The following is a 23,988-nucleotide window of genomic DNA, read 5'->3' as shown; positions in this document are numbered from 1 at the left end:
GTCCCCCAGCTGAGCTGGGCATCCCTGCCTGTGAGCCCCTCCCAGAGCAGCAGTGGGGCCTCACTTCCTGCTGGTTCTCACCTGTTTCCTCCGGGGTCCCCAGCACTGTCCCTGCTGCTTATTGGTGGGCCCCCTGCATCTGTGCTGCATCTGAGTTGTCCCAAATGTACCACAGGGGAACAGACCTGGGGGAAGTGGTCAGTGCCTGGGCTTCTTGGGCAGTGCAGCTGGAGCAGGCGTGGGGAAGGACCAGCAGGGGTGTCGGGGCAGAAGCGGCTGCCTGAGATCATGTAGGGGGCGGGGCAGTGTTGGTCCTGCACAGAGTGGCGGGGAGTGGGGGTGGGGTGGGGGGGTACCCATGTGGGGCTTTCCCAGCAGTGTGACTAGTGCTCAGGAGGATTTGGGGGCACTGCAGCTGTCAGGCAGGTGGTGAGTGCTCCCTGGGATGTGGAGGACTGGATGGGCGCCAGGATTGGTGGTGGGGGCGCGGGCAGTGGGCCCCGGGCTGAGGCGCTCTTCTCCCGCCAGGTACCTGTAGCCCATTGCTTTGGACCCCGGGGACTCTACAAGCGCAAGTTCTGCGCCGTGTGCCGCAAGGGCCTGGAGGCGCCCGCGCTCCGCTGTGAAGGTACCACCGACCCAGGGTCCCAGTCTCTCCTGCACAGAGTGGCCCAGGCGTGCGCGGCTAGGCTGCTGGTGAGGGGTGGTGGGCGGGAGTGTTTTGGATTCTAGAGCTGCCTGGGCAGGGCGGCCGGTGCAGGGGTGCTGGCTGCGTGTTGACGTGGGCCAGGCAGGGAGAAATGCGGAGAGTTAGGGGCTGTCCTCGCCTCACGTTGGGCACAGGAAGGTTAAAGACAGCGAGGCGAGGGTGGAACTCAGGCCGCGCAGAGATGCCGGGGCGAAGGGGGCGGGGCCATGGGTGCGGCCAGAGGCCCCTAACCCTGACCGTCCCCCAGTGTGTGAGCTGCACGTTCACCCCGACTGTGTGCCCTTCGCCTGCAGCGACTGCCGCCAGTGCCACCAGGACGGGCACCGGGACCACGTGAGTGAGCAGGAGCCCGAGGCTGGGGAGGGGAGAGGGGGCCGAGGGGGCCGGGTCGAGCCTGCTGACTGCCCCTTCACAGGACACGCATCACCACCACTGGCGGGAGGGGAACCTGCCCTCCAGCGCGCGCTGCGAGGTCTGCAGGAAGGCGTGCGGCTCCTCAGATGTGCTCGCTGGCTTGCGCTGCGAGTGGTGCGGCATCCAGGTGGGGCGGGGCAGGGTCCTGGGGGCAGAGGGCGGGGTGGGTGGGGGGGCCTGGGGGCGGGGCCTCGGGGGCGCCTCCTTTCTATCCGAGCCCTTCTGTATCGTGCTCTTTGGGGTATGGGTCCCCATTGTACAGAAGAGAGTCGGGGCTCCCTCTGGTTGGGGGTTGCGCAGTCTAGGCCGCGTGGGAGCCGTCAGTGCTGCGTGGGCCCCTCAGAGTCACGGAGGGCCGGCCCTGTCCCGCCCAAAGGCCCCAGGCTCAAGGCCATGCTCCCCCAGGCCCACTCAGTCTGCTGTGCGGCTCTCGCCCCTGAGTGCACTTTTGGGCGCCTGCGCACCATGATCCTGCCCCCCGCCTGCGTGCGCCTGCTGTCCCGCAACTTCAGCAAGATGCACTGCTTCCGCATCTCTGAGAGTGAGCCAGGTAAGTGCGGGGTGGGGGACCTAGAAGGGGCGCCGGGGTGGGGGCTAGGCCCGGAGTGAGCCTCGCTGTGCCCTACCACAGGTGAAGGGGACGATTGCGTGGACGGAAGCGCCCTCGCCGCCGGCCCTGCCAAAGACGTGCTTGCGTCAGAGTCCAGTATGTGCCCCTTGGCCCTGGCCCGTCCCCCATCTCACCCCCACCCCGCCCTCCACCCTGCCCTGGATTAACACCCATCTCACTCTGGCCCAGGCAAGCAGACCCTGAAGATCTTTGACGGCAGCGACGCTGTGCAGCGAAATCACTTTCGTGTCATCAGCGTCCCGCGCCTCGCCAGGAGTGAGGAGGTGCTGGTAAGAGGGAGCGCGCACAGGGTGGGGACAGGGCCCATCCAGCATGGCCCACATCCATCCACACCTGGCCCCACCCTGCAGGAGGCCGCACTGCGGGCCTTCTACATCACGGAGGACCCCCGAGACTTCGAGCTGCAGGCGCTCCCCTCATCTGTACAGACTGGCGACACCGGGGGCCAGCGAAAGGCACGGAGTGGTGGGACTTTGGAGGCAGAGGGCAGCCGGGGCCCAGGGGCCCAAGAGGCCAGTCCTGAGGCCTGGACCATTCGAGCTCTGCCCCGGCCAGAGGAGGTCCTGAAGATCTACCCTGCCTGGCTCAAGTGAGACGCAGGCCCCGGGCATAGGGTCTGCCTGCAGGGTCAGGAAGGGTGGGGCTGTGTGGCCCGAGCTCCTGAGATTGTCCCCTGCAGGGTGGGTGTGGCCTACGTGTCCCTCCGTGTGACCCCACAGAGCACTGCGCGGACTGTGGTGCTGGAGGTGCTCCCGCTGCTCGGTCGCCAGGTGTGTACCTGGGCCTGCCGCGGTCCTGGCCAGCCCAGTGGGCTAGGCTGCCATCCCAGCCCTGGTATGGATGCCCCACGTGGGAGGTGGGGGCTGGTTCCAGCCTGATAACACCAACTCTGCCCCCCACAGGCCGAGGGTCCTGAGAGCTTCCAGCTGGTGGAGGTGCTCATGGGCGGCAGGCAAGGTGAGTGGGTGGCATGCAGCGATGCCCTGAGCTGTCTGCCCCTGGGTGCCCTGGGTCTCAGGCAGCTATCTGCAGAGGTGGGCACAGTGCCTGGTGCTGACGGCAGCCCCTCTCACCCCGCAGTCCAGCGGACAGTACTGGCCGAGGAGGAGCTTTTGCTCAACCGGCTCCGAGACATCCGGAAGGTCAGTGTGTGTGGACACTGTCCCTGAGGAGCTGCTGGCCTCTGCCTCATAGAGGGTCCCCATGTCCCCTTGGAGGGTAGTTGACCCTCCTGGCCAGCATTGCCTCCCCGTCTGGGCCCTGGCTGGTCTGTCCGCTTCATAATAGGTCATCTGTTACTGGAAGGTGGGGATTTGAGCACAGGAACCCTGAGCTCCCTGTGTCTTCCATCCTCTCCTCCAGCTGGTGTAGTTCAGCCTGGGATTTTCCCAGGGTCCCTTTCCGGATACAAGTGGAGGGGCCTGGCACTGGGGTGCCCCCCCCTGCTGTGCTCAGCGCCACCCCTCCCCTTCCACAGACATCCCTGCGGCAGATGAGTCAGACGCGCTTCTACGTGGCTGAGAGCAGGGCTGTGGTCCCACGCGTCTCTCTGTTTGTTGGTGGCCTGCCTCCTGGTCTGTCTCCCCAGGAGTATGGCAGCCTCCTGGAGGACGCTGTGGCCACCAAAGGTGTGACCACCTGTGCTGGCCTGGGGCTGCTGGCTACTGGCTACCAGGGTGGGGCAGTCCTGCGAGCAGGCTGTGGGGCTGCTGGGCAAGGCCGGGTCCTCCTGCCACCTCCTACCACTGTCGCAGCCTTTGTCCAGCTGGTTCCCCACCCAGTGGGTCTCTCTTCACCTCTGGGGCCCAGACTGGGACACCACCTCTGATGGGCTTCTGAGCCTCCTGCTGTGCCTGCAGTTGGGGCATGGGCACTCCTGGGGTGGCTGCCCCTGCCGGGTGGTGTGAAGAAGCTCCTGTGAAGAGCGAAGTGCCCAGGGGGCAGGGCCCTCTGCACTGCGCCTTCCTGCTCCTCCCCTGACCGTGTCCTGTCTTGCAGCTGGCCTGGTTTCCCTCAGCCACATCTACTCCTCGCAAGGTGAGCTGCCCCCGTGGCGGTCGGGTTTGGTCAAAGGTCACTCACTAGAGTTCGATGGAAGAGCCTGCCCTTCTTGCTTCCGAGTTAAATGTCACCTGTTTAGATCTGACCTTTCTCTCAGGGAACGACATATGAGGGAAACATGGTTTTGTTTTCTGGCTCACAGCTGTAATGCTTTGGTTAAAATGTGACCGAGGCACGGAGAGCATTACCCGTTCTGCCCATGGGTTCATATCCTTGTCACAGAAAATTTGAGATGGACCTGGAAGTGGGAAGCAGCACCGTGGGCCATGTCCCTTCTGTGGGTCCCAGGGGGCTCGGCGGGCCAGGGAGCGAGGGTGCGCCCAGCTGCTCCCATCCTGCCTCCTGGTGGCCTTGCTCACGTCCACTCACCATGTCTTATGTCTGAGTCCAGCCGTCCTTGAAGGCTCCCCCAGGGGTGGGGGTCCCAGACTGTGAGAACACCTTTAGATGGGCTGACCTGAAGCTGGCCGCCACCTGAACTCACGGCCCACCTGCCACAGGTGCTGTGGTGCTGGACGTGGCCTGCTTTGCAGAGGCTGAGCGGCTGTACATGCTAGTCAAGGACACGGCTGTGCATGGCCGGCCGCTGACCGCCCTGGTGCTCCCGGATGTGCTGGTGAGTGGTCGCTGGGATCTCGGGGGATGTGGCTTCCATGGCTGGTTTGCTGAACAAGTGAGGGGCCTGCACGGAGGCTGACAGGCAGGGAACCATCTGGACTTCCTGCCAGGCCCTCACCTTCTCTGGGGTCACTGGGCCTGGCTTCAGTCCCCTTACCCAGCAGGCCTCTGGCCAGTAGGTGGCACTGCCTGATCGCCATGGACACAGCTCGGGTCAGGGCAGGAGCCCTGGAGCCTGTTCTTTGCTCTGTGCCTTCCCAGCAGTCTCCGGTCCTCAGTCCTGCAGGCCCCCAAGGGTTCCCCCCAGGTGTCCATGGCTGCTCTGTCCCTGACCCCTGTCCAGGGGAAGCAGAATTACAGAATGAGTGCAGGGGCTGTGATTGGGTGGGGGACACCTGCAGGTCCCAGCTGCCCCCTCCCCACCCTGAGCTGGCTTGGGACAGAGTGGCCAACCAGGGGACACCGTCCTGCAGGTCAGGGTCCTGTCAGCCAGCCCTGTAGGCGGAGCCAGGCAGGCAAGGCCAACACGCCCTGTCTCATTCTTGGCAGCTGCCTGCCTTGGGGTGAGCAAGTAAGTGGTACCTTGGCCCAGGTAGCTCTGTCCAGTGGGTCAGTCACCCCAAGTGTGGTCTTGGCCTTGTGCCATGGCCAGTGTGTCTGAGCCTGGCCTGTATGTCTCCTGTCAACCAGCACCCCAATCATGGGGACCCCAGCCCCCCATCCTTGTCGTTGTAGGGATCCCCATATTCACCATTGTGGGGACCCTAGTTCTCTGTCTTTATCATTGTGGGTACCCTAGCACCTCCATCCTCACCTGTAGCGACCCAGTCCCCCCATTCTCACCATTGTAAAGACTCCAGTCCCTCTACCCCGTTTTCCCTTGTGGGGACCCCAGCCCCTGTCCTCACCTGTAGGGACCCAGTCCCCCATCCTCACCATTGTGGGGACCCCAGCCCCCTGCCCAGTCTGCTGGGCACTGTGTTTTGGAAGTTGAGGGGATGGGCTTCGTCCTGAGCCTGAGGGAAGGTGTGTAGGTGCCATGTGGGTAGCGGGGGCCCTGGCAGCTGCGTCCTCCCAGGCTGTGCACAGGTGGCCCCCCGAGATGCAGATGGGGTCCCACATGGGCTTCCAGCCTGGGCTTGTGGCCTCACGGGTCAGTGGGATGTGGTGTCAGGATGTGTGTCAGGGTGTGGCTCGGCTGTGTACTCAGCTCCAGGCTGGCCGGCCTCACATTGGCCCCACTGGCCAGTGGCCTCTGGGTGTCCCCGCTGCCTTGGGGGGTGCCCCCATTGGTCAGTGGTGAGCCAGGGATGGCCATGTGGGCACCCTGGGCCTCATGTGTACCTTCCTTGGGAGGGGGCTGCCCCAGGTAGGCTCAGGTTGGGAGCCAGTGTGGTGGGGGGAGATACCTGCCCTAACTCAGCCCCTATCTGTCAGCACACCAAGCTGCCCCCAGACTGCCACCCCCTCCTCGTGTTTGTGAACCCAAAGAGTGGAGGCCTCAAGGGCCGTGACCTGCTCTGCAGTTTCCGGAAGCTGCTAAACCCTCACCAGGTCTTTGAGCTGACCAACGGGGGGCCTCTTCCCGGGTGAGTCTGGTGGGGTCCCCACTGCCTGCCAGGTCCTGGGAGGGGCTGGTGGGAACAGGTTGGGGTTCGGTGTCAGAACCCTCAAGGCCTGTCTTGCCTGGGGGATGAACTGCAGCCCCATTCTGCAGCCAGGTCACAACTCCCGCCCCGCTCACTGCGTACTTGGGTGGCTGAGGCTGGTGGCAGGACAGCTCCTGTCTCCCTATCACCAGGTTCCACGTGTTCTCCCAGGTGCCCTGCTTCCGGGTGCTGGTGTGTGGTGGGGATGGCACCGTGGGCTGGGTGCTGGCTGCCCTGGAGGAGATGCGGTACCGTCTGGCCTGCCCGGAGCCTTCTGTGGCCATCCTGCCCCTGGGCACAGGTGGGCTGAGCCAGCGAGTTGGGAGACGGGGCCTTGGGCTTTATATCTTCCTGCCCCAAGTTTCATTTGAGGCCTCGGGTGGAGGGTAAGGGTGGAGAGTCAGCCTGCGCCTCATCTGTCCCAGGGAATGACCTTGGCCGGGTCCTACGCTGGGGGGCAGGCTACAGTGGCGAGGACCCACTCTCCGTGCTGGTGTCAGTGGACGAGGCTGACGCTGTGCTCATGGACCGCTGGACCATCCTGCTGGATGGTCACGAGGCCAGCAGTGCGGAGAATGGCCTGGCCGACATGGAGCCCCCTAAGGTACCGGTGTGCCTGGGTGAGGGTGTGGCAGCGGTGGGTCCTCCGCACGTGACCCTACCACATGCGTCCAGGGACTTTTCCTTGTCCCAGCCACACCCTGGCGCAGGTGACAGTACCACCCCATTTACGGTCGGCCAGGTGACATGCATGCCCGGGGCTGGCTGGCCACAGCCTGGCCTACACCGTGTGCCATGCTGCCTTCTCCTGCGTGCTGGCAGTCACTAAGCAGGACAGTCACTGGGCAGAGCAGCTCTGACAACAGCGGTGGAGTGGCGTTGGAGACGAGGAGGCTGGACCCAGGTTGGGGCAGTGGCAGCAGCTGGTGGGGGCTCACGGGGCCACGGGAGAATCCCTTTTGTCCCCAGATAGTACAGATGAGCAACTACTGTGGGATTGGCATCGACGCAGAGCTAAGCCTGGACTTCCACCAGGCGCGAGAAGAGGAGCCCGGCAAGTTCACGAGCAGGTGCCCGAGGATCAAGTAGCTTGGGACTGCCCTGGGCAGAGCGGGGGCTGCCCCTGGTGACGGCGTGCTTCCTGGGGACTCACCAGCAGGAACCTGAGGGCTGCCTTAGGCACAGTGAGGGCCGCACCTTGTGACAGGTGTCCCCCTTCTACAGGTTCCACAACAAGGGCGTGTACGTGCGGGTCGGGCTGCAGAAGATGAACCATTCCCGCAGCCTGCACAAGGAGATCCGGCTGCAGGTGGAGCAGCAGGAGGTGGAGCTGCCCAGCATCGAGGGCCTCATCTTCATCAACATCCCCAGGTGCGGGGTGGGGGCTCCCCGGGGGCTCTGCCCCACCTGCAGCCTCAAGCCTGGCCTCGGGGGGACCCTGGGTCCTGTGCAGCCTGCAGGCTTAGCTGTGCACCCCTCCCTCTTGGTACAGCTGGGGGTCAGGCGCTGACCTGTGGGGTTCCGACAGTGACTCGCGGTTTGAGAAGCCACGAATGGACGACGGGCTGTTGGAGGTGGTGGGGGTGACGGGCGTCATGCACATGGTGAGTGTGAGTGGGCCTGGAGGGCCGTCCGCCTGGCGCTGCCGCCTGCTGAACCCAGCCACCCCTCCCCACCAGGGCCAGGTCCAGGGGGGGCTGCGCTCCGGCATCCGCATTGCCCAAGGCTCCTGCTTCCGCGTCACCCTTCTCAAGCCCACACCTGTGCAGGTTGACGGCGAGCCCTGGGTCCAGGCTCCCGGGCACATTATCATCTCGGCTGCAAGCCCGAAGGTGAGTCGTGAGGAGTCAGGTGGGGTCCTGCTGTGGCCGGTCTCCCCCGACCCTGATGGGTCATGGGGCCCAGGTGAGGCTGTCTGGCATCGAGCATCTGCCTCGATGGAGATGAGCCACCCTAGGGCCTCAGAGGGTGTGTGCTGGGCAGTGGCAGCCTTGAGCACCTGTCCCACAAGCTGCAATCACATGGCCCCTGCTCCTTCCCCCTCTGTAAAATGGGCTGAGATGGCGCTGGGGACTCTGGCCTATGGTGTCACCCAGCCCTCTGACCTTTCCTGTCCCGGGACAGGTCCACATGCTCAGGAAGACCAAGCAGAAGCCCAAGAAAGCTGGGACCCCCAAGGATACGCGAGCAGATGGGGTGCCTGCCCCTGAGGGGGACCCCAAGTAGAGGACAGCCCGGAGTAGGCTGTGCCCACCCTGCAGTGGCGGCTGGCAGTGGATGGACTTGCCTGCGGACCCATCTCGGGCACTCCTCCCCACGCCCCTGCCTTCGCACCAGTGACGGGTGGGCGGGGGCTCTGGCGAGCCAATCCCCTTGCTCCCAGGCCACCATCATGGAGGACAGGCATGTCTCCTTTTGTACCACAGCCGCCTGAGCCCTTCAAGCTGGTAGCACCAGACCTCATTGGTGCCCCTTGGGCAGTCCCCCGGGATACGCGTACAGAGCAGCTGGCTCCGTGGGCCCTGGGTACCCAGCATATGTGGGGCGCCCACCATCAGCTCCTCTGGTCTCAATCACCACGGAGGGCTGGGTGTGGGCACCTGCTGTTTGCTTTCTCTCCTGGCTTCGTCACTGGGAGTAACAGGGCTGCACTGCAGAGGGCCCTGAGGCCAGTGGGCTTAGCCACCATCTGGAAGATGGAGTATGGTGCCCAGAAGGCAGCTGGACGGCGTGAGGCCCAGCGTGCCTGGAAGGGACCAGAAGCAAACCCCTGCAAGCCTAGCCTGCAGGCCCAAAGGGCATCCAGTAGTGTGAGGTGTACAGGAGCCGGCTTTCATCACAAAGCTTTAATCACCAAGGCCAATGACTGACACGGCAGCCCCCAGGTCTGCTCAGCAGACAGGACTTCGTAGTCTCAGTGCTTTCCCACATGGACACCTGGTGATGGGGGACGTGGCTGCTGGGCAGGCCACCCCCAGCCTTGTCTCAGACCCCAGGTGGACCCTGAGCAAACATTCAGTGTACCTAGGGAATCTGGGCCCCACCCCACCATCCGTCCCCTTGCTGCCGGTGCCGTCTGGTGGGGCTGGGTCCCTGGCACCCTGGCAGCTTTTGCCCTCAGCCACGGCCCACCCAGCCGTGCCCCCAAGCTTCTGCCAAAATGACACTGACAACTGCATTGAACAGCCTTTGGCGGTCATGTGCCTCTTCGCGCCTTGTCCCATGATGTAATTAGTCTCTGCTTCGCAGGCCCTGCTGGTGATGGGTCTGCAGGACTTGCTGTAAACTGTGCCTAGGGGGAAGCTGTCCTGTGCCCAGGTGGGGCTGTGGGCCTGCAGTGTCCTCTTCTGTAGCCATACCTCCTGAATCCCGCGTAACTTATATCTTCAACAAATGCAGCCTGGGCGTCGCTGTCCACGTCTCGCTCCTTTGTGCATAAGGCCAGTGCGTGGGGAAGGGGATGTGCAGCCCAGCATCCCCCAGGGAGCTGTGTGGGTGGGGTGGTGGGCAGGTGGGCTTGGCTGGCTCCCAGGAACAAGGCTGAGGACTCCTGCTGGGCCTCAGCAATCCCTGGAACCCCTGGACTGCTCAAGTGTGACACAGGAGAGGGGCCGTGCAGTGCCACAAAGCTGAGTCCCTGTGGAGCTGCCAAAGTGCAGCGAACAGTCTCCCCAAAGGGCGGCCACCCACTGACCCTGCGCTCAGGCTGGGGCGCTAGCAGGGTGCAGGGAGCAGCGGGGCCCGCGCGGCGGCGTCCTGGGCGTCGGGGGCCGGCCCCGCCAGGCCCGGCAGCGCCCGCAGCAGGCGCAGAGCCAGGCGCACCAGCAGGCGCAGCAGCAGGAAGATGAAGGGCACAGCGACCTGCGTGAGGTGGAAGATGGCTGCGCTGAAGCGGCTCAGGAAGCAGGTGCAGGCGAAGGCCAGCAGGCTGGCGCAGGGATACAGAGCGAGCTTGGCCAGCATGAAGGCGTGCTCCGCGCCCCCGAAGCGCGCTGACGGCTGCAGCGTGTCGGGGCCGTGGAGCAGCGCCGCGGTCCACATCGCGAGCTGGAAGACGCTGGCGAAGAAGATAATGGCACAGCTGACGCGCACGCTCTCCAGCTCGTCGCGGGGCTGCCGGGCGAGGGCCGAGGTCTGCTGGTAGGCCAGCGGGAGGCCGCCCACGAAGGCCAGTGACAGCGTGTTCAGCAGCCCCATGGACTGCGTGGCCTTGCGCACGTGCAGGAAGAGTGAGTGGTGGGCAAACCAGAGCAGCCCCACCGTGGCGAAGGAGCCGAAGTACGCCAGGAAACGCGGCCCGGACTCGCTTAGCGCCAACACCAGGCTGCCGTGGAAACGCTCCGCCACCTCCTTGGAATCAGGGACGTTGTGCTCACTGAGGGTGTGAACAGAGAGCCTCTGCAGCAGCCTCCTCGGGGCGCCCATCGGGGCTGTAGGCCCACCCGTCCAGGCCCGACCAGGCTCACCTGATTCCAGGTGAGCCCAGCCTTGCGGGCAGGGCACACTACGCTTACACGATCCTGGATCTGCACACACACTCGGTGCACTAAACAGCCACGAGCCATTCATCTCAATTCAAGTTCACTTCCTTTGCTAACTGGTAGCTCTGCCCACCTGACGCCATAGCTGGGTGCTTGTGAGGTCCGTGCATCCTGCAGCCCCATGTCCACTTAGCGCGTGACCCGCAGGCCTGGGGGTCTGAGCCTTGGTACTTACTATTTGGAGCATTCTAAGGCTGGTCAAGGCCCCTTCATGGAGGTCGTGGGGCTACTGCCCTGCAACCCACAGCCCAGAGCCCAGGGTGGCAACTCTTCTGCATGGAGGGTGGGGGGAGGGGGAGGGGGCCTGAGACACTGTCCACACGTGACACAGCACATGTATTGGTGGGGGGGCTGGAACCTCCAGGATTTGAAGGTGGGAGCAGGAGCCAGCCTAGGGGTGCTGCCTGGGGGCCCCATTCAGGTCCTCAGGGCCAGCCGGGCAGGTGGCCATGCCTATGGATGGAGGGGCAAGTGGGGAGGGAAGAACGTCCCCTCCCCAGGCCCCCAACCACAGCTGCTCTGTGCTCACACCAGTCACTGAAGTGACCCAAGCTAGCATGGCCCTGGCTGCAGGTGGTAGCAAAGGCAGATCATTCCGGAAGCTTAGGTCTAAGCCTCAGAGATCCGTACCAATGGATCCTTGCTCCTGATTTTTAAAATTCAAATTACAGTAGGCAAGAGCTACCAGGAGCAAATAAGGAGAATCAAGACTACACTGTCAGACACAGAACCTAAAATCAGAGTTTCTAACATGTTTAACGAAATAAGAATGTACTGAGACACGACCAAGGAACAGGAGACTATAAAGGGAGAGAGATTTGAAAAGCAGCAGATAAAACGCTTAGAAGTGAAAATATGACAACCAAGATCAGACCAGTGGCAGCCTGAAGGGGTGGATTGGGACAGTGGAGGCCAACGGCGCAGGGAGAGATGGGGCAGGAGGCGGCCCGCCTGCCCACTGGTCTGCACTCTGCCAGCAACCCCTGCCCCTGCGGTGCTGAGGTGGGGCTGCTGGCACAGGAGGCCCCACACGCTGGGAGCGCTGCCCCAGGTGGGTTCCTTCTCTGGGAGAGGGTGGTGCCAGGAGGCTGGGATGGCCTGAGCATGGCCTCTTACCAGATGTCCAGAATGAGGAGCGTGGCCACGATGGCATAGACCCCGTCGCTGAAGGCCTCCACCCGCTCCTTGCTAAGAGGTTCCTGCAGGTCGAAAGTGAAGACCTCCACGCTGTGGGCTGGGGGCTCCTGGGGGCCTGTGCACATGGCAGGAAGGAGGAGCTGGCCAAGCCCTTGGGGCTGTGGAGCCAGCATGGACATCACTGCCCTCTTCCCCACGGGGCTGGGAGCATGCAGGCCAGGGGAGGGGACCCCACAGGGACGTGTGCCGTCGCGGGTGCTTGGGCACCCACCCACGAGCCTGCGTCGGCACCAGCTGGCAGCCTTGTTCACGTAGGGGAGAAAGATGACCGTTGCCATCAGCAGGTACGACTGCACAAGACACACGACGTGTCAGGGGCAGAGCCGAGAGTCCCCCCGGCGTACTGCTCCTGAGGGCACCATAAGCAACAGAAACACAGCAGTTACACCTCATCAAGTGAACACCTTTGTGCTTTGAAGAACATGACCGCGGAGAGGTCAGACTGCTCAGTGGGCGAAAATGCCTGCCAGGCACGTGTGTGATGAGGATCTAGTATCCAGAATAGGGCTACACACCCAACTGAAAACGGGCAGAGGCCCTGAGCAGACATTTCTCAAGAATCACGATGGCCAAGAAGCTGTGAGATACTCATGCCACTAACCACCCAGGAGAGGCATCAAAACCACGGGGGGCGGCGGGGGGGCAGCCTGGTGGCTCAGGCAGTTAGAGCTCCATGCTCCTAACTCCAAAGGCTGCCGGTTCGATTCCCACATGGGATGGTGGGCTGTGCCCCCTGCAACTAGCAACGGCAACTGGACCTGGAGCTGAGCTGTGCCCTCCACAACTAAGACTGAAAGGACAACAACTTGAAGCTGAACAGCACCCTACACAACTGAGATTGAAAGGACAACAACTTGACTTGGAAAAAAGGCCTGGAAGTACACATTGTTCCCCAGTAATGTCCTGTTCCCCTTCCCCAATAAAATCTTTAAAAAATTAAAAAAAAAAACCACAGGGGGATGCCCCTCACACCCAGGACGACGGCCACTCAGAGGAGCAGACACACGTGCAGGCGGGACGCGGGACAGGGAGCCCTGTGCTGTCGGCGGCAACGCAAAGCACTGGCCGCTGGGGGACAGTGTGGGGTCCTCAGAAGCTAAACACAGACCTTCCCTGTGACCCAGCAACCCACTTCTGGGCATACACCTGAGAGTGCAAGAGGGTCTCGAAGAGAGATTTGCACACCCGTGTTCACAGCTGCCCTGCTCACTACAGCGAAAACGTGGGAGCCGCCCGAGTGTCTGCGAGCAGATGGTGGGAAGCAAAGGGGATCCATGCACGCAGTGGGATATTACTGGGTAACGAAAAGAAAGGAGGTGCCGACACGCCACAGCACATGTGAACCTTGAAAGTATCCCGTGGGTGACAAACCAGACACCCGCCGACACGCAGGGCTCCTGTGGGTGCCTCCCACCCCCACTTACTGCAGGGTAGAAGAACAGGGAGAAGCCGGCGGCTGCGAAGCACAGTGCTGGGCCCCGGAGCACGATGTATAGGATGTGTCGCCGGCACAGGGCACGGTGGGCGGAGTGCGCTATCTGGGGGCTCAGGAGGTGAGGGAAGTGGAACGCGTACACCACTATCAGCGCCTGTGGGAGAGCGGAGCCTAGGGCGCAGCACTCAGAGGGGAGTTGTGCTGAGGCCACAGCAGCGCCTTCTAGGGGTGCAGGGGAGACAGGAGCCCTGCTACGCTCCTGGGCAGACTGGGGTGGGTCTCAGCTCCACCCGGCCCTGCCAAGAACCCCGGGTGGCCCCGCTGTACCCTCTCGGCAACGGGCACGGGGCCTGGGACCCCAGCCCCTCCGGGTTCTCTGCTGCAGCCCACGACAGGCGCTCCACAATGAGCTCCGTCTGCACGGCCCTCCCAGCAGCCACCAAGCCACATCCCACCAGAGCTCCCGTGCCCCGGAGGACACGTATGTGGGGAGGGGAGGGCAGGCCCGGGCATCCCACCTGCACGGCCCCAATGGTGATCACACACACGCAGAACAAGAGGATGCCCAGGGGCACCTCGGGGAAGGTCACCATTAAGGAAAACTGCAGCCAAGAAAAGACAAAGCAGGGTGTGCTGGCTTAACGGTCTCAGGTGGGGCCGGGCGGCCGGGGCCCTGGGGTCTCTTCCCATGAGAGCAATTCCCTTGGATGCTTTAAGCCTTGAAAGTTGACTGTCACCAGATTCCTAGAAATCCCCAGGCCCCAATGCTGTGGTGGGCGGCCCTGTGCGCTTAGCCTCGGCTCGCACAGAGTTCTGGGAGTGGGGTCCACGCTGGGGCTGGGTCCGCACTGGCCCTGGGAGGCCTTCTCCACCCAGCCTGCAGCCCCAGGCAGACAGGCCTGCCAGCCCCCTGAGCCTCCTCTCCTGCTCCCAAGTGCGAGTCCGGGCCCTGGGCCACCCATGGGTCTGAGCCTCTGAGGAGGGAGCAGCTTGGGTTTGGGGGCCCCTCCCCAGAAGCTAGCAGAATGCGGGCTGGACCCCAGGGGCTGCTCAGTGAGGCCTAGGAAATTGCCAGTACTCACTGTGAACGGGAGAAAGGTGATGGTCATCATGCAGGCCTGGGAAGCAGGAGGGGTGGCAGGCAGGTCACTCCAGGCGGGCGGGGCCCCACCCCCTGCCCGCCCAGAGGGTGCACAGGACACCGGACAAGCTGAGTGCTTCCCTTCACTCCTCCACGGAGGGTGGGGTTACACGTGGAATCATTTCCAAAGAAACAAAAGGAAAAACTCACCAGGTTGAGCAAGGCAAGTGTGTCATCTATTTTCACAACAACCTGGAACAATCTACAGGATTTAAGGAAAAGAGAAGACACGCCATCAACAAAATATGGCCCTGATAGCATCAAACATATTTTCCAGTATTTTCCCGTTAAAACACCATTTAAATATGTCCTTTAAACCAAATTTAAAATACTACGCAGCGTATAAAGGTTGGAAAATGCTGAAAACATAAAGAAAATGTAAGTCTCAGGGAAACTGCCATGCTAACATGTCCACATGTCCCCTTGTCACTTACAGCCACTGCCCTGAACAGAGAACCAGTCTACCAACACATGGAAGCACTTGGTAGCTGTGGGGCAGGCCGATCCTGCTCTTGCAGCCGTAGCCATGGAGGGGGGCCTGTGTGGAGCCCATGGGAGGACACACCCTCAGGGGTCACTGGCTGCCCATTCCAATGCTCTGGGACGTCCCCTGGCTGCCCAGGAGACCAGAAACCCTGTGACAGACAAGCTCCAACCTACAATGAATCTGTTCTTCAGGCCTGTGTCCAAAGACCATTTTTAAAAAAGGAGATCCTTTCAGGAAGGATGCCATGCACTAAACCCGTTGGAGTAGCCTATTCTGCAGAGATGGTTCTAGGTCCTGCAGGAAGGCACGACCGAAAACTGAGCAGAGCTCACTGGTCAGTTCCGGACCTAGAAACAAAAACCCTGTTCTGAGGGCCCGCCCTCCTCACCCAGCCCCACCAGGGTGCCCCCTCAGGGCTCTGATGCCTCTAAGGACATGGCCTTCTCCTGGACTGGGCTCAGCAGGCCGCAGTGCCCCCACCTGGGTGGTCTGTGTCCAGCCAGGGGCCAATGGTGGCCCCAGGGCAGTGTTCTCTGCCAAAGTCAGAGGAAGGGGCCACATCCCCTACAGATGCCAGCCCTGCCACGAGGGCCCCGGGGCCCCAGCAGCCGCAGGGAGTGTCCTCTGTGACCCAGCAGACAAATCAGGCGCTGTGTGGCCCTGTCCTTGCTGCTGGTAATGGGAGCCTGGCCATCAGCAGGATGGGACAGGGGTGGCTGTGACCCACCCGGCTCTGTAAACAAGGGAGGAGGAGAAAAGCTGTCCCTGGGCCTGTCCCCACCAGGAACAGTCACTGTGCTGAAAACACTGAGACACTTTTAATGCGAGTGCCAGCAGAAGGCCCTGGGTTTTCCTGAGCACCCAGCATCGCCCACCAGAGAGCATCTCCTTTTCAAGACACTCCACACCCATCCCCACTCTATGCCTGGGAGCCCCATTCGAGGGCTCAGAGGTCCCTTGAAGCTCTGGGGCCGTTTCCCTCGGATCCTAAGGACCCTTTTCCTCCTTCACAGGAAGCATGGGTCCCAGAGCCTCATCGTCGTGGCCAGGGTCCTGGGACTGACGGGGGCCGGGCACACCATGACTGGTACAGGGCGCAGAGGGCCAGTCCCTGGTCGGGGCTGTCAGCTCACAGCCCTTCCAGAGCCCTCCCGATGCTGTCGTGAGGTGGCAGCTCTGGCCAGACCTGCAAACATGTCGCCCCCTTTCACTGCCCCTGGAGCGGTCAGCTCTGCTGTTGCGCACAGGAGGAAGCAGAGGCTTGGAGGAAGCACTTGGGTGATGGGCGGGGAGGGGCTCAGCCTGGAGGAGAGGGGCTGCTCGACACCCCGACACCCTGAGAGCAGGGTTTTGTCGCTTGCTGTGGTGCTGACGCCAGCCAGGTGGGCTGCACCCACTGGCTCACGCACTGAGGGGAAGCCCCGGCCAGACCCCATACCTCGTGTGTGCTGCCCAGGCCACGGTCACGATGAGAAACGTCATCAGGTAGACAGCAATCCTGGTTGCTAGAAGTTTCTGTATGTTTTTGTCAAATTGCTGGAACAGAGAAAAGTGTCACCATCACACAGCTGTACTCCATGGTGTGCGGTGGCCCCCAGTGGGGACAGGGCTTTCCTGAGCTCAGCGGGGTCCCTCTGCGGGGGGGCGGAACAGAGGAATCGGCACTGGGCCCTCAGTCTCTGTGCTGGGTGCCAGCTGCTCATGCCAGGCTCCACCTGCATTCCTACTTAATTCCCAGCAAAACCCTACGAGAAGCACTGTTACCTTTCCAGACGCAAAAGCCAACTGTGAGCAGCCCCACAGCCCCCACTGACAGCCGGGCTCAGTGTGCTGGTAGGGACTGGACCGCAGCCGTGCGCGGGCTTGGCAGGCCCGGCACGGCCACCCACGCCTCAGCCTCGAGGACACCCCTCCACGCGCAAGGAGGCCCCAGGGACTTTCAAATGACTTCTGAAATCATGTCCAACCCTGTTGCTATTTAACTTACAAACAGAAATATTCCAAGTTGGCTGTCAATGGAAACTGCTTTAGAACACTGTTCTCACTCACCTCTGTGACAAAAACCACCCGTGTCCCTGTGCGTCCAGAGGGCCCAGGTGGGGCATCTCCCTGGAGGCCGTCAGCTGTGGGCCCACTGGTCAGACAGGCAGGCCGCCTGCTGCTCCCTGAGCACCCGCTGTGAGGGACGCTCCAGGGCCGACGGCGGAATCTGCGCACCAGGACCCGACTCGACCCGGGCAGGCTCCTGCACCTGCCTTGGCTCCCGAGGACTCTGCCTCTGTTTGCAGGCCGGGCTGGGGGCTGAGTGCTGTCCCTCCTGTCCTGGCGCCTCGAGTGGAGCCCAGATTTGGGCTCAAGGACCCTGAGCCTGATCCCAGACATTGCAGACTGTGCTCAAGTACCTGCTCCGGGGAGATCTCTGTGTGGGTCACCGGCAGGATCTGCAAGAACAAAGACAAAAGGGGCTGAGGCCACTTCCTGGGCTGGGTGGGCACTGACTGCTTCTCCAATGCCACTCCCCCCACCCCTACAACTGCCTGAGGGGCTGGGGAGCCCAGGATGCAGCTGGGAAGGGTCAGGGTCTGCTGGGAGGATGTGGCTGGGGTCCGTGGGGGCTGGGCAGGGTAGGCTGCGCTGCACGGCCCCACAGACCATCACGGTGGCGATGATGGACAGCAGTGCGTCGCTGAAGTTGAGCATGCGATGGGAGTGCTGGGTCCTGTCGGCATCGTCCTCGTTCCTCGTGCCCGTGGGGGAGTCTCCCTGCATGTCCAGGGCTGGGTCTGGGGTCCGGGGCCTGGACATGGTAGGGCCTGAGAAGAAGCACAGGTCTGAGCATGCCGGGGTGCTACTGGGGGGCTGCCCCTGCTGGCTTCAGGGGTGACACAGGGTGGGAAGAGTCCCTGCCCCTCTGTTCAGCCTCCACGAAGAGCACCATGTCATTGCTGAACGCCGTGACCTAGGAGACGTGCTCTGTACCACAGCTACCCTCTAGAAACAGGAGAGGCAAGAGAAGGCACAAAGGACATACGGTGGGTGCTCTACACGTGTCACCAGGTAAGGGGCCCAAAACCCTTGTCCAACACCAGACGCTGTGCTGTCAGACGCTTTCATCCTAAACATGGGATGTCCTATAGGACCAAGTGCCAGAGGCCCTGTGGGGGCCAGATCCAGCCTCCCCAATTCCTCCATTGCTGCATCTCAACTGTGCAGGGCAAGCGGCCGTCCGTTTCTCTGAAGGGGGCTGCACTGCCTCTGTACTCTTTGGGGGAATCAAGCCCTAGGTAGGAAGGCAGCTGCCATCCTGGCCGTTCACCTGCCCGCACCACAGAAGGGTGCTGCCAAATGGGGTCCTGGATGTCAGCCCAACAGGGGAGCCGGGCCACCTGGGGCCAAGGCACACAGCCAGCAAATGCCCCAAGCACAGAGCTCCCTGGACATCTGAGTATCAGAGGCGTGTCTGTGAACACAGGTGAGAGGCCACTAAGGGTGGCTCTGGCGCCTCTTGGGAAGACTCCAGCTGTGATGGGAGCCCCAGCTGCACGGGGCAGTCCCCTCACTGCAGGGCCCTAGGCTGCCCCAGGAACTGTGGATGTATACTGAAGCAAGTGAGTGACCGCCAGAGTGGCCATTCGCAGAGCTGGGCACCATCGTGGAGGTGCTGTGGGCAGTAGACACAGCACGTCAAGGTCAGGCTCGAGGTAGGGGCTGGGTTCCCAGCAAACGTTGTTGGAGGACGAGGTTGTCTGACAGGGCATGGGGATAGCAGGACGCTGTCCGCAAGGGGCAGGCAATTGAGAAGAGCAGCAGGGTCCAGACTGCAGCATGACCAGGGCTCTCAGACGAGAGGGCTCTCAGACGAGAGGGCGGGGGGTTCGTCAGGACGGTGGTACAGGGGGCAGACCTCCCGAGGTGAAGGAAGCTTGGAAGGGACAGGGTGCCCTGCGTTCCCCCTGCAGAAGACACTGCTGACACTGCAAAGCAGCAGGAACTGGGACAGGGAGGCGGGTCACTGAGATGCAGCAGCTGCTACCCAGAGTGCCAACCCTCACCATGACGATACAGAGCAGACAGACAGCATCCAAAACCAGTCACAGAGGGTTATCGGTCATTTCTGAACAGGAAGAACCCAGTACGAATAAGCACGTAAGGGATTGGCGTCACCAGCAACCAGGGGTGCAGTGGAGACGGGACGCTACTGAGGTCTGCAAGTCAGCAGTTAAGAGGCAGGGTGAGGGGATACGAGCTCGGCAGGAAGGGGTGCCCCTTTCGCTCGGAGCCAAGGGAACAGGCATACGCGCCAGTGCGCATGCCCACGAGGCGTCAGCCCCGAGGGAGGCGTGTTTGCGCCTCTTAATGATAAAAACAGTCAACAAACTAGGAACAGAACTTCCTCACCCTGATAAAGGCAGTCTACTATAAAAACCCACAGCTAATGCCATACTTAATGGCAAAGACTGAAAACTTCCCCCTAAGATCAGGGATAAGAGAAGGGTGTCCGCTGTAACCAATGCTATTCGACACTGTACTGGAGATTCTAGCCAGCGCAATTAGGCAGGAAAATGCGACAGAAGGCACACAGACTGGACAGGAAGAAGTAAAACTATCTCTGTTTGTAAATACATGATTTTGTTTATGGAACATCCTAAGGAATCCACACAAGAAAACTGTTAGAACTAACACATGAGTTCAGCAAGGTTGCAGGAAATAAGGTCAATATACAAAAATCAAATGCATTTATATACACTAGAAATAATCTAAGAATAAATTTAAGAAAATTACATTTATAATAATATCAAAATACTTAGAACAAATTTAACAAAGGCAGTTCAAAGCTTTGTTGAAAGAGATTAATTAAAGACCTAAATAAATGGAAAGATATCCTCTGTTCATGGACTGGAAGACTCAGTATTAAGATGTCACTACTTCGCAAATTGATCTACAGATTTAATGTAATCCCTATCAAAATTCCAAATTTATATAGTGTTGGATTCAATTTGCAAAAAAATGTTTAAAAAATTTTTTGTATCTATGTCTGAGGAATATTAGCCATTAGTTTTCTTTTTGTGTAACATCTGTCAAATTTGCTATCAGAGTAACACTGTCTTTATAGAGTGAGCTGGGAAATCAATTTTAAGTGTCTGCCTAGAATTGGTATTACTGTCTCCTTATATGTTTGGTGGAATTCCCAGTGAAGACACCTAGGTCTGGAACTTCCTTTGAGGGAATGTTTTTCATTACAAATTCAATGCTTTAATAGACATAGACCTATTTAGCATATCTATTGCTTTTCCAGTGAGCTTCAGTAGTGTCTTTCAAGGAATTTGTTCCTTCAGTCTCAGTGGTTGAATTTATTGGCATAGTTGCTTGTGGTCTCTGATTATCATCCTTTTAGCTATGATGTCATCATTCTTATTTATGATATTGTTAATTTGTCGTGTCTTTGCTTGTTCAATTTGGCCAGAGATTTCTCTATTTTATTGATCTTCTCAAAGAATCAGCTTTTGGTTTGATTTTCTCTATTGTTTTTGTTCTGTTTCATTGCTTTCCACTGTGATATTTGTTATTGCTAATATTATGTTGAGCAAGTATTAATAATTTATTATTTTATTATAAATTACATTTTTGTACTTCCTTTGGATTTTATTTGCTTTTTTCCCCTACTTTTTTTTTTTTTACTTAAAACAATTACATTTTATTCTCTCAATTTCCTACTTTTTATTTTATTTTTTAAAAGATTTTATTGGGGAATGGGAACAGGATTTTATTGGGGAATAGTGTGTACTTCCAGGACTTTTTTAAAAGTCAGGTTGTTGTCCTTTCAATCTTAGTTGTGGAGGGCACAGCTCAGCTCCAGGTCCAATTGCCAATTGCCATTGCTAGTTGCAGGGGGCGCAGCCACCATCCCTTGCTGGACTCGAGGATTGAACCGGCAACCTTGTGGTTGAGAGCCCACTGGCCCATGTGGGAATCAAACCGGCAGCCTTCGGAGTTAGTAGCATGGAGCTCCAACCGCCTGAGCCACCGGGCCGGCCCCTCAATTTCCTACTTTCTTAAGATGAATGCTGAAGCTACTGATTTGAGATCTATCGTGTTTTAGCCATATTCCACAAATTTTGAAATGCTGCATTTTTATTTTCACTCAAACTTCCAATTTCCCTTTGATTTCTCCTTTGACCCATGGGTGATTGATCAAAAGTGAGTCATTCAGTTTCCAAATATTTGGATGATTTTCTAGGTACCTCTTGATTTCTAACTTCCTATCCTTGTGGTCAGGGAACTTATTTGTTTCATATCCCATAATATGATCCATCTTGGTAACTTGCTTACACTTGAAAATGTGTCTTCTGCTGTTATTGTGTAGAATGTTACATAGATGTCTTTAGGTCAAGTTGATTGATGGTGATTTCTGGGTACTTGTTCTATCATTTACTGAGACAGGAGTATTGAAACCTCCAACTGCAACTGTGGGGTCTCTATCTGTCCTGGCAGTTCCATTAGTTTTGCTTCATACATTTTAAAGCTTTATAACTGTGTGTGGAACTGCTTAGGATACTTATGTCTTTTTGATGAATTTAACCCTTCATCACTATGCAATGATCCTCTCTTAATTTCTGGTAATATTCTTTGCTATGAAATCTACTACAGAGCTACACATTTGGGGATGAAGTCCATAAATTCAGTTTCAGGCATGTATGTATGAGGTGAGATATCTCAGAACAAATGTCTGAGAATTCAGGAGAGAAGTGTGGCCTGGAGATATCGATTTGGGTCAAGAGGGTGTAACTAGGGCATCTAGGGCAGTGCCAGTTTATAAAGGTGCTCCATAAATACTTATGACATAAAAAGTCTGAGTCGACTCTGGCTTCCAGAGTAATTACACTATTTAGAAAGCTCCTCCCAATCCTAGGTCACATAAATTCATGGCCTCCAAATTCAAATGAACACTCAAACTTTATCATGCTTTCTAGATGAGTTTTCCACAAAACTATTACCGATTTTTCCACACTGGTTAAACCTTGGCTTTCTCATGTCCCTTCTCATTTTCAGTAGGTGTTTCCTTTTCCTCACTCACAATGAAAATAGGAGCCATTAGAGAATTCTTTCACTTTCATTCCAATAAACACATGAAATTACCTGCAACTACCACCCATCTTCCTTTCCTCCTTTCACAGTGAAAAGAGTTTTCCTATGTCCACAGTAAAGGATGCCTCCCCGTGCTCTGGAGGTCATTTCTTCCTATCTTCGAGGGGACCTCACTCCATCACTCCCCCTTCTCCTATACCAGCAAACCTCTCTTTACTGCCTCCCTTCCATCAGCTTCACACTGCTCAAGACTCCCCCATCTCACAACATCTCAATACCAGGTCATCAATCTGGCTCCCACACTTCCTTCTCCACAGCCAAACTTCCTGCTTTATCACCACCTCTTTATTTTTTTCTCCTTCCGCGTATGGTGACGTCCGGCTTGCACACCACCACTGCAATGAAACCGTTCTTGGCCAGATCACCAACAGTCTCATTGTTGCTACATCCAAGGCTCATCTCATTCCTTTTCCACCGGACTATTAAGTGGACACTTTGCCTTTCTGTCCCTGGAAACACCCTCTTTCCTTGGCTCCATGACACAATGCTCCCTTGGTTTCCTCCCTGCTCCTTCTCTACGTGCTGGTCTACTGCCCGAAGGCTCTAAGCCTTCTCTCTAACCACGCTGTTCTCACTGGTGCTCCGGCTGTTACAGTCAAGCGCCGTCTACATGCTGAGGACATTGATACCCGTCTCCAGCCAGTGCTCCGGCCTGAGCTCCCCAAACTTGCACTCCATTTACCGGACAAATGCACGAGTTGGAAAAGCCCTATGACTTGTGTGGCATTCCAGCGTACCACCAGTTGACCTTGGCCAAGTAACAACGTTGTTGTTTTCTCATCAAAAAAAGGGGTGGGGGATTAATCAGACTGCCTTCTTCTCCTAGATACTCAAAGGTCATTAAAATGAACCACTGCATAGAAAGGTGTCGTAAGCAATAAAGTACTGTACAAACTAAACCCCTGTTATTATAAAGATGGTAACACATGTAGCTATCTGCTGGAAAGAGAGTTTTAATAGCTTGGAATGCTGGGAAGATTAAGATGGTCACGGAGGCTTTTGGATTCATTTGTCAGTTTGCAAATAAACAGGCCACGGATGCAGCCTCAAACGTCTACATGGACCAGAGAGGTAACAAAAATGAGCCAAGCTGGTCAGGCGAGTGACTGTGTTACTTGAGGGGACAGCTCTAGGTGATGGGTGACACACGGGATTCTGGGTCCAGCTTTGTCTACAGAAGCTCGCTGGAAAACTGGGTTTTTGAAGTTTAAGTCTCTCAGTCTTTCGGTGACACCCAATTCTTTAACATCTATGTGGGCCCCTCACCAACCCGACAGGCCAGGCACGTTCACGGTGCTCCCGATCTTACTCAATGTCGCAGGGCATTTCGGTCACCGTGAGGCAAAACTCAGCCTTTCCCGAGGGCTGTGACACCGCGCGCCGCGCGCCCGCCACCCGCCGCGCACAGGGCCGGCTCCGCCCGGGGAAGCGCGGCGCTCAGTCGCACGGGACACCCTGACAACCAGTCTCCGCAGACGCGACCGCCGGGGGTCGGTAGGAGCGGGGCCAGGAGCCGCACTACCTGGGCGGAAGTCGCCGCGGACACTCTTCGGCACGTAGGTGCTCGGATCAGCTGCGAGCCAGGACCGGTCGCACGGCGCTCGGCGGCCGGAAGTTCTCCGCGAGGTGAGCGCGACCAGGGCTCTGCGCACGCGCAGCCGCCCGGCGCGGCGGAAGCGAGGCGCCGGCGTCCTTCCGAGTTTGCGTCAGCGCGTCGGGGCGGAAGCTGGTGCGCCTGGGGCCGGCGGTAGCGGAGCGGACCCCGACGCCTCAGGACCCGCGTCCCCGCTCGGCGCCCGCAGCGGGCCGCCGCCATGTCGCTGCTGCAGTCGGCGCTCGACTTCCTGGCGGGCCCGGGGTCCCTGGGCGGCGCTGCCGGCCGCGACCACACCGACTTCGTGGGGCAGACGGTGGAGCTGGGCGAGCTGCGGCTGCGGGTGCGGCGGGTTCTGGCTGAAG

At 59.0% G+C, this 23,988-nt stretch overlaps 3 protein-coding genes across 9 annotated transcripts in view; 2 read left to right on the top strand and 1 right to left on the bottom strand.

Moving 5' to 3' along the window:
- DGKQ (diacylglycerol kinase theta) overlaps nt 1-9,487 on the top strand; it is a 13,925-nt gene extending 4,438 nt beyond the window's left edge. The window contains exons 3-23 of one of the 3 annotated variants that reach the window (XM_019712468.2): nt 529-628; nt 957-1,042; nt 1,125-1,250; nt 1,529-1,673; nt 1,755-1,829; nt 1,923-2,023; nt 2,105-2,343; nt 2,434-2,524; nt 2,657-2,711; nt 2,835-2,896; nt 3,232-3,382; nt 3,753-3,791; nt 4,316-4,431; nt 5,871-6,022; nt 6,235-6,383; nt 6,508-6,686; nt 7,052-7,152; nt 7,307-7,453; nt 7,575-7,686; nt 7,762-7,914; nt 8,207-9,487. In XM_019712468.2, coding sequence (XP_019568027.2) covers nt 529-628; nt 957-1,042; nt 1,125-1,250; nt 1,529-1,673; nt 1,755-1,829; nt 1,923-2,023; nt 2,105-2,343; nt 2,434-2,524; nt 2,657-2,711; nt 2,835-2,896; nt 3,232-3,382; nt 3,753-3,791; nt 4,316-4,431; nt 5,871-6,022; nt 6,235-6,383; nt 6,508-6,686; nt 7,052-7,152; nt 7,307-7,453; nt 7,575-7,686; nt 7,762-7,914; nt 8,207-8,308 — 2,481 coding nt within the window. In that variant the 3' untranslated portion in view covers nt 8,309-9,487. Of the gene's footprint in view, nt 1-528; nt 629-956; nt 1,043-1,124; nt 1,251-1,528; nt 1,674-1,754; nt 1,830-1,922; nt 2,024-2,104; nt 2,344-2,433; nt 2,525-2,656; nt 2,897-3,231; nt 3,383-3,752; nt 3,792-4,315; nt 4,432-5,870; nt 6,023-6,234; nt 6,384-6,507; nt 6,687-7,051; nt 7,153-7,306; nt 7,454-7,574; nt 7,687-7,761; nt 7,915-8,206 lie in introns of all 3 variants that reach the window. The other 2 variants (XM_074319968.1, XM_074319975.1) reach the window with 2 other exon arrangements.
- Nucleotides 8,914-23,745, bottom strand: TMEM175 (transmembrane protein 175). 3 transcript variants are annotated; one of them, XM_019712481.2, is made up of 11 exons: nt 23,552-23,745; nt 17,536-17,696; nt 17,286-17,324; nt 16,322-16,419; nt 14,547-14,598; nt 14,338-14,373; nt 13,774-13,857; nt 13,245-13,409; nt 12,032-12,110; nt 11,740-11,875; nt 8,914-10,457 (listed from the first exon to the last, which is right to left on the bottom strand). In XM_019712481.2, exons 2-11 carry the CDS (start codon nt 17,686-17,688, stop codon nt 9,797-9,799), a joined length of 1,503 nt encoding a protein of 500 aa, XP_019568040.2. In that variant the 5' UTR covers nt 17,689-17,696; nt 23,552-23,745; the 3' UTR covers nt 8,914-9,796. The 3 variants fall into 3 exon arrangements, with proteins under 3 accessions (XP_019568040.2, XP_074176104.1, XP_019568041.2); XM_074320003.1 differs by lacking the exon at nt 23,552-23,745 and adding an exon at nt 23,339-23,534; XM_019712482.2 differs by lacking the exon at nt 13,774-13,857.
- The window catches only part of GAK (cyclin G associated kinase), a 53,132-nt gene continuing 52,888 nt past the window's right edge, over nt 23,745-23,988 (top strand). For 2 of the 3 annotated variants that reach the window (XM_019712471.2, XM_019712469.2), the window contains exon 1: nt 23,745-23,988. In XM_019712471.2, coding sequence (XP_019568030.2) covers nt 23,844-23,988 — 145 coding nt within the window. In that variant the 5' untranslated portion in view covers nt 23,745-23,843. The other variant, XM_019712472.2, reaches the window with a different exon arrangement.

This window comes from Rhinolophus sinicus, linkage group LG02, assembly GCF_036562045.2.
Source record: "Rhinolophus sinicus isolate RSC01 linkage group LG02, ASM3656204v1, whole genome shotgun sequence".
NCBI lineage: Eukaryota > Metazoa > Chordata > Mammalia > Chiroptera > Rhinolophidae > Rhinolophus > Rhinolophus sinicus.
The sequence above is the reverse complement of the archived record's forward strand: the minus strand, read 5'-3'. Positions and strand labels throughout refer to the sequence as shown.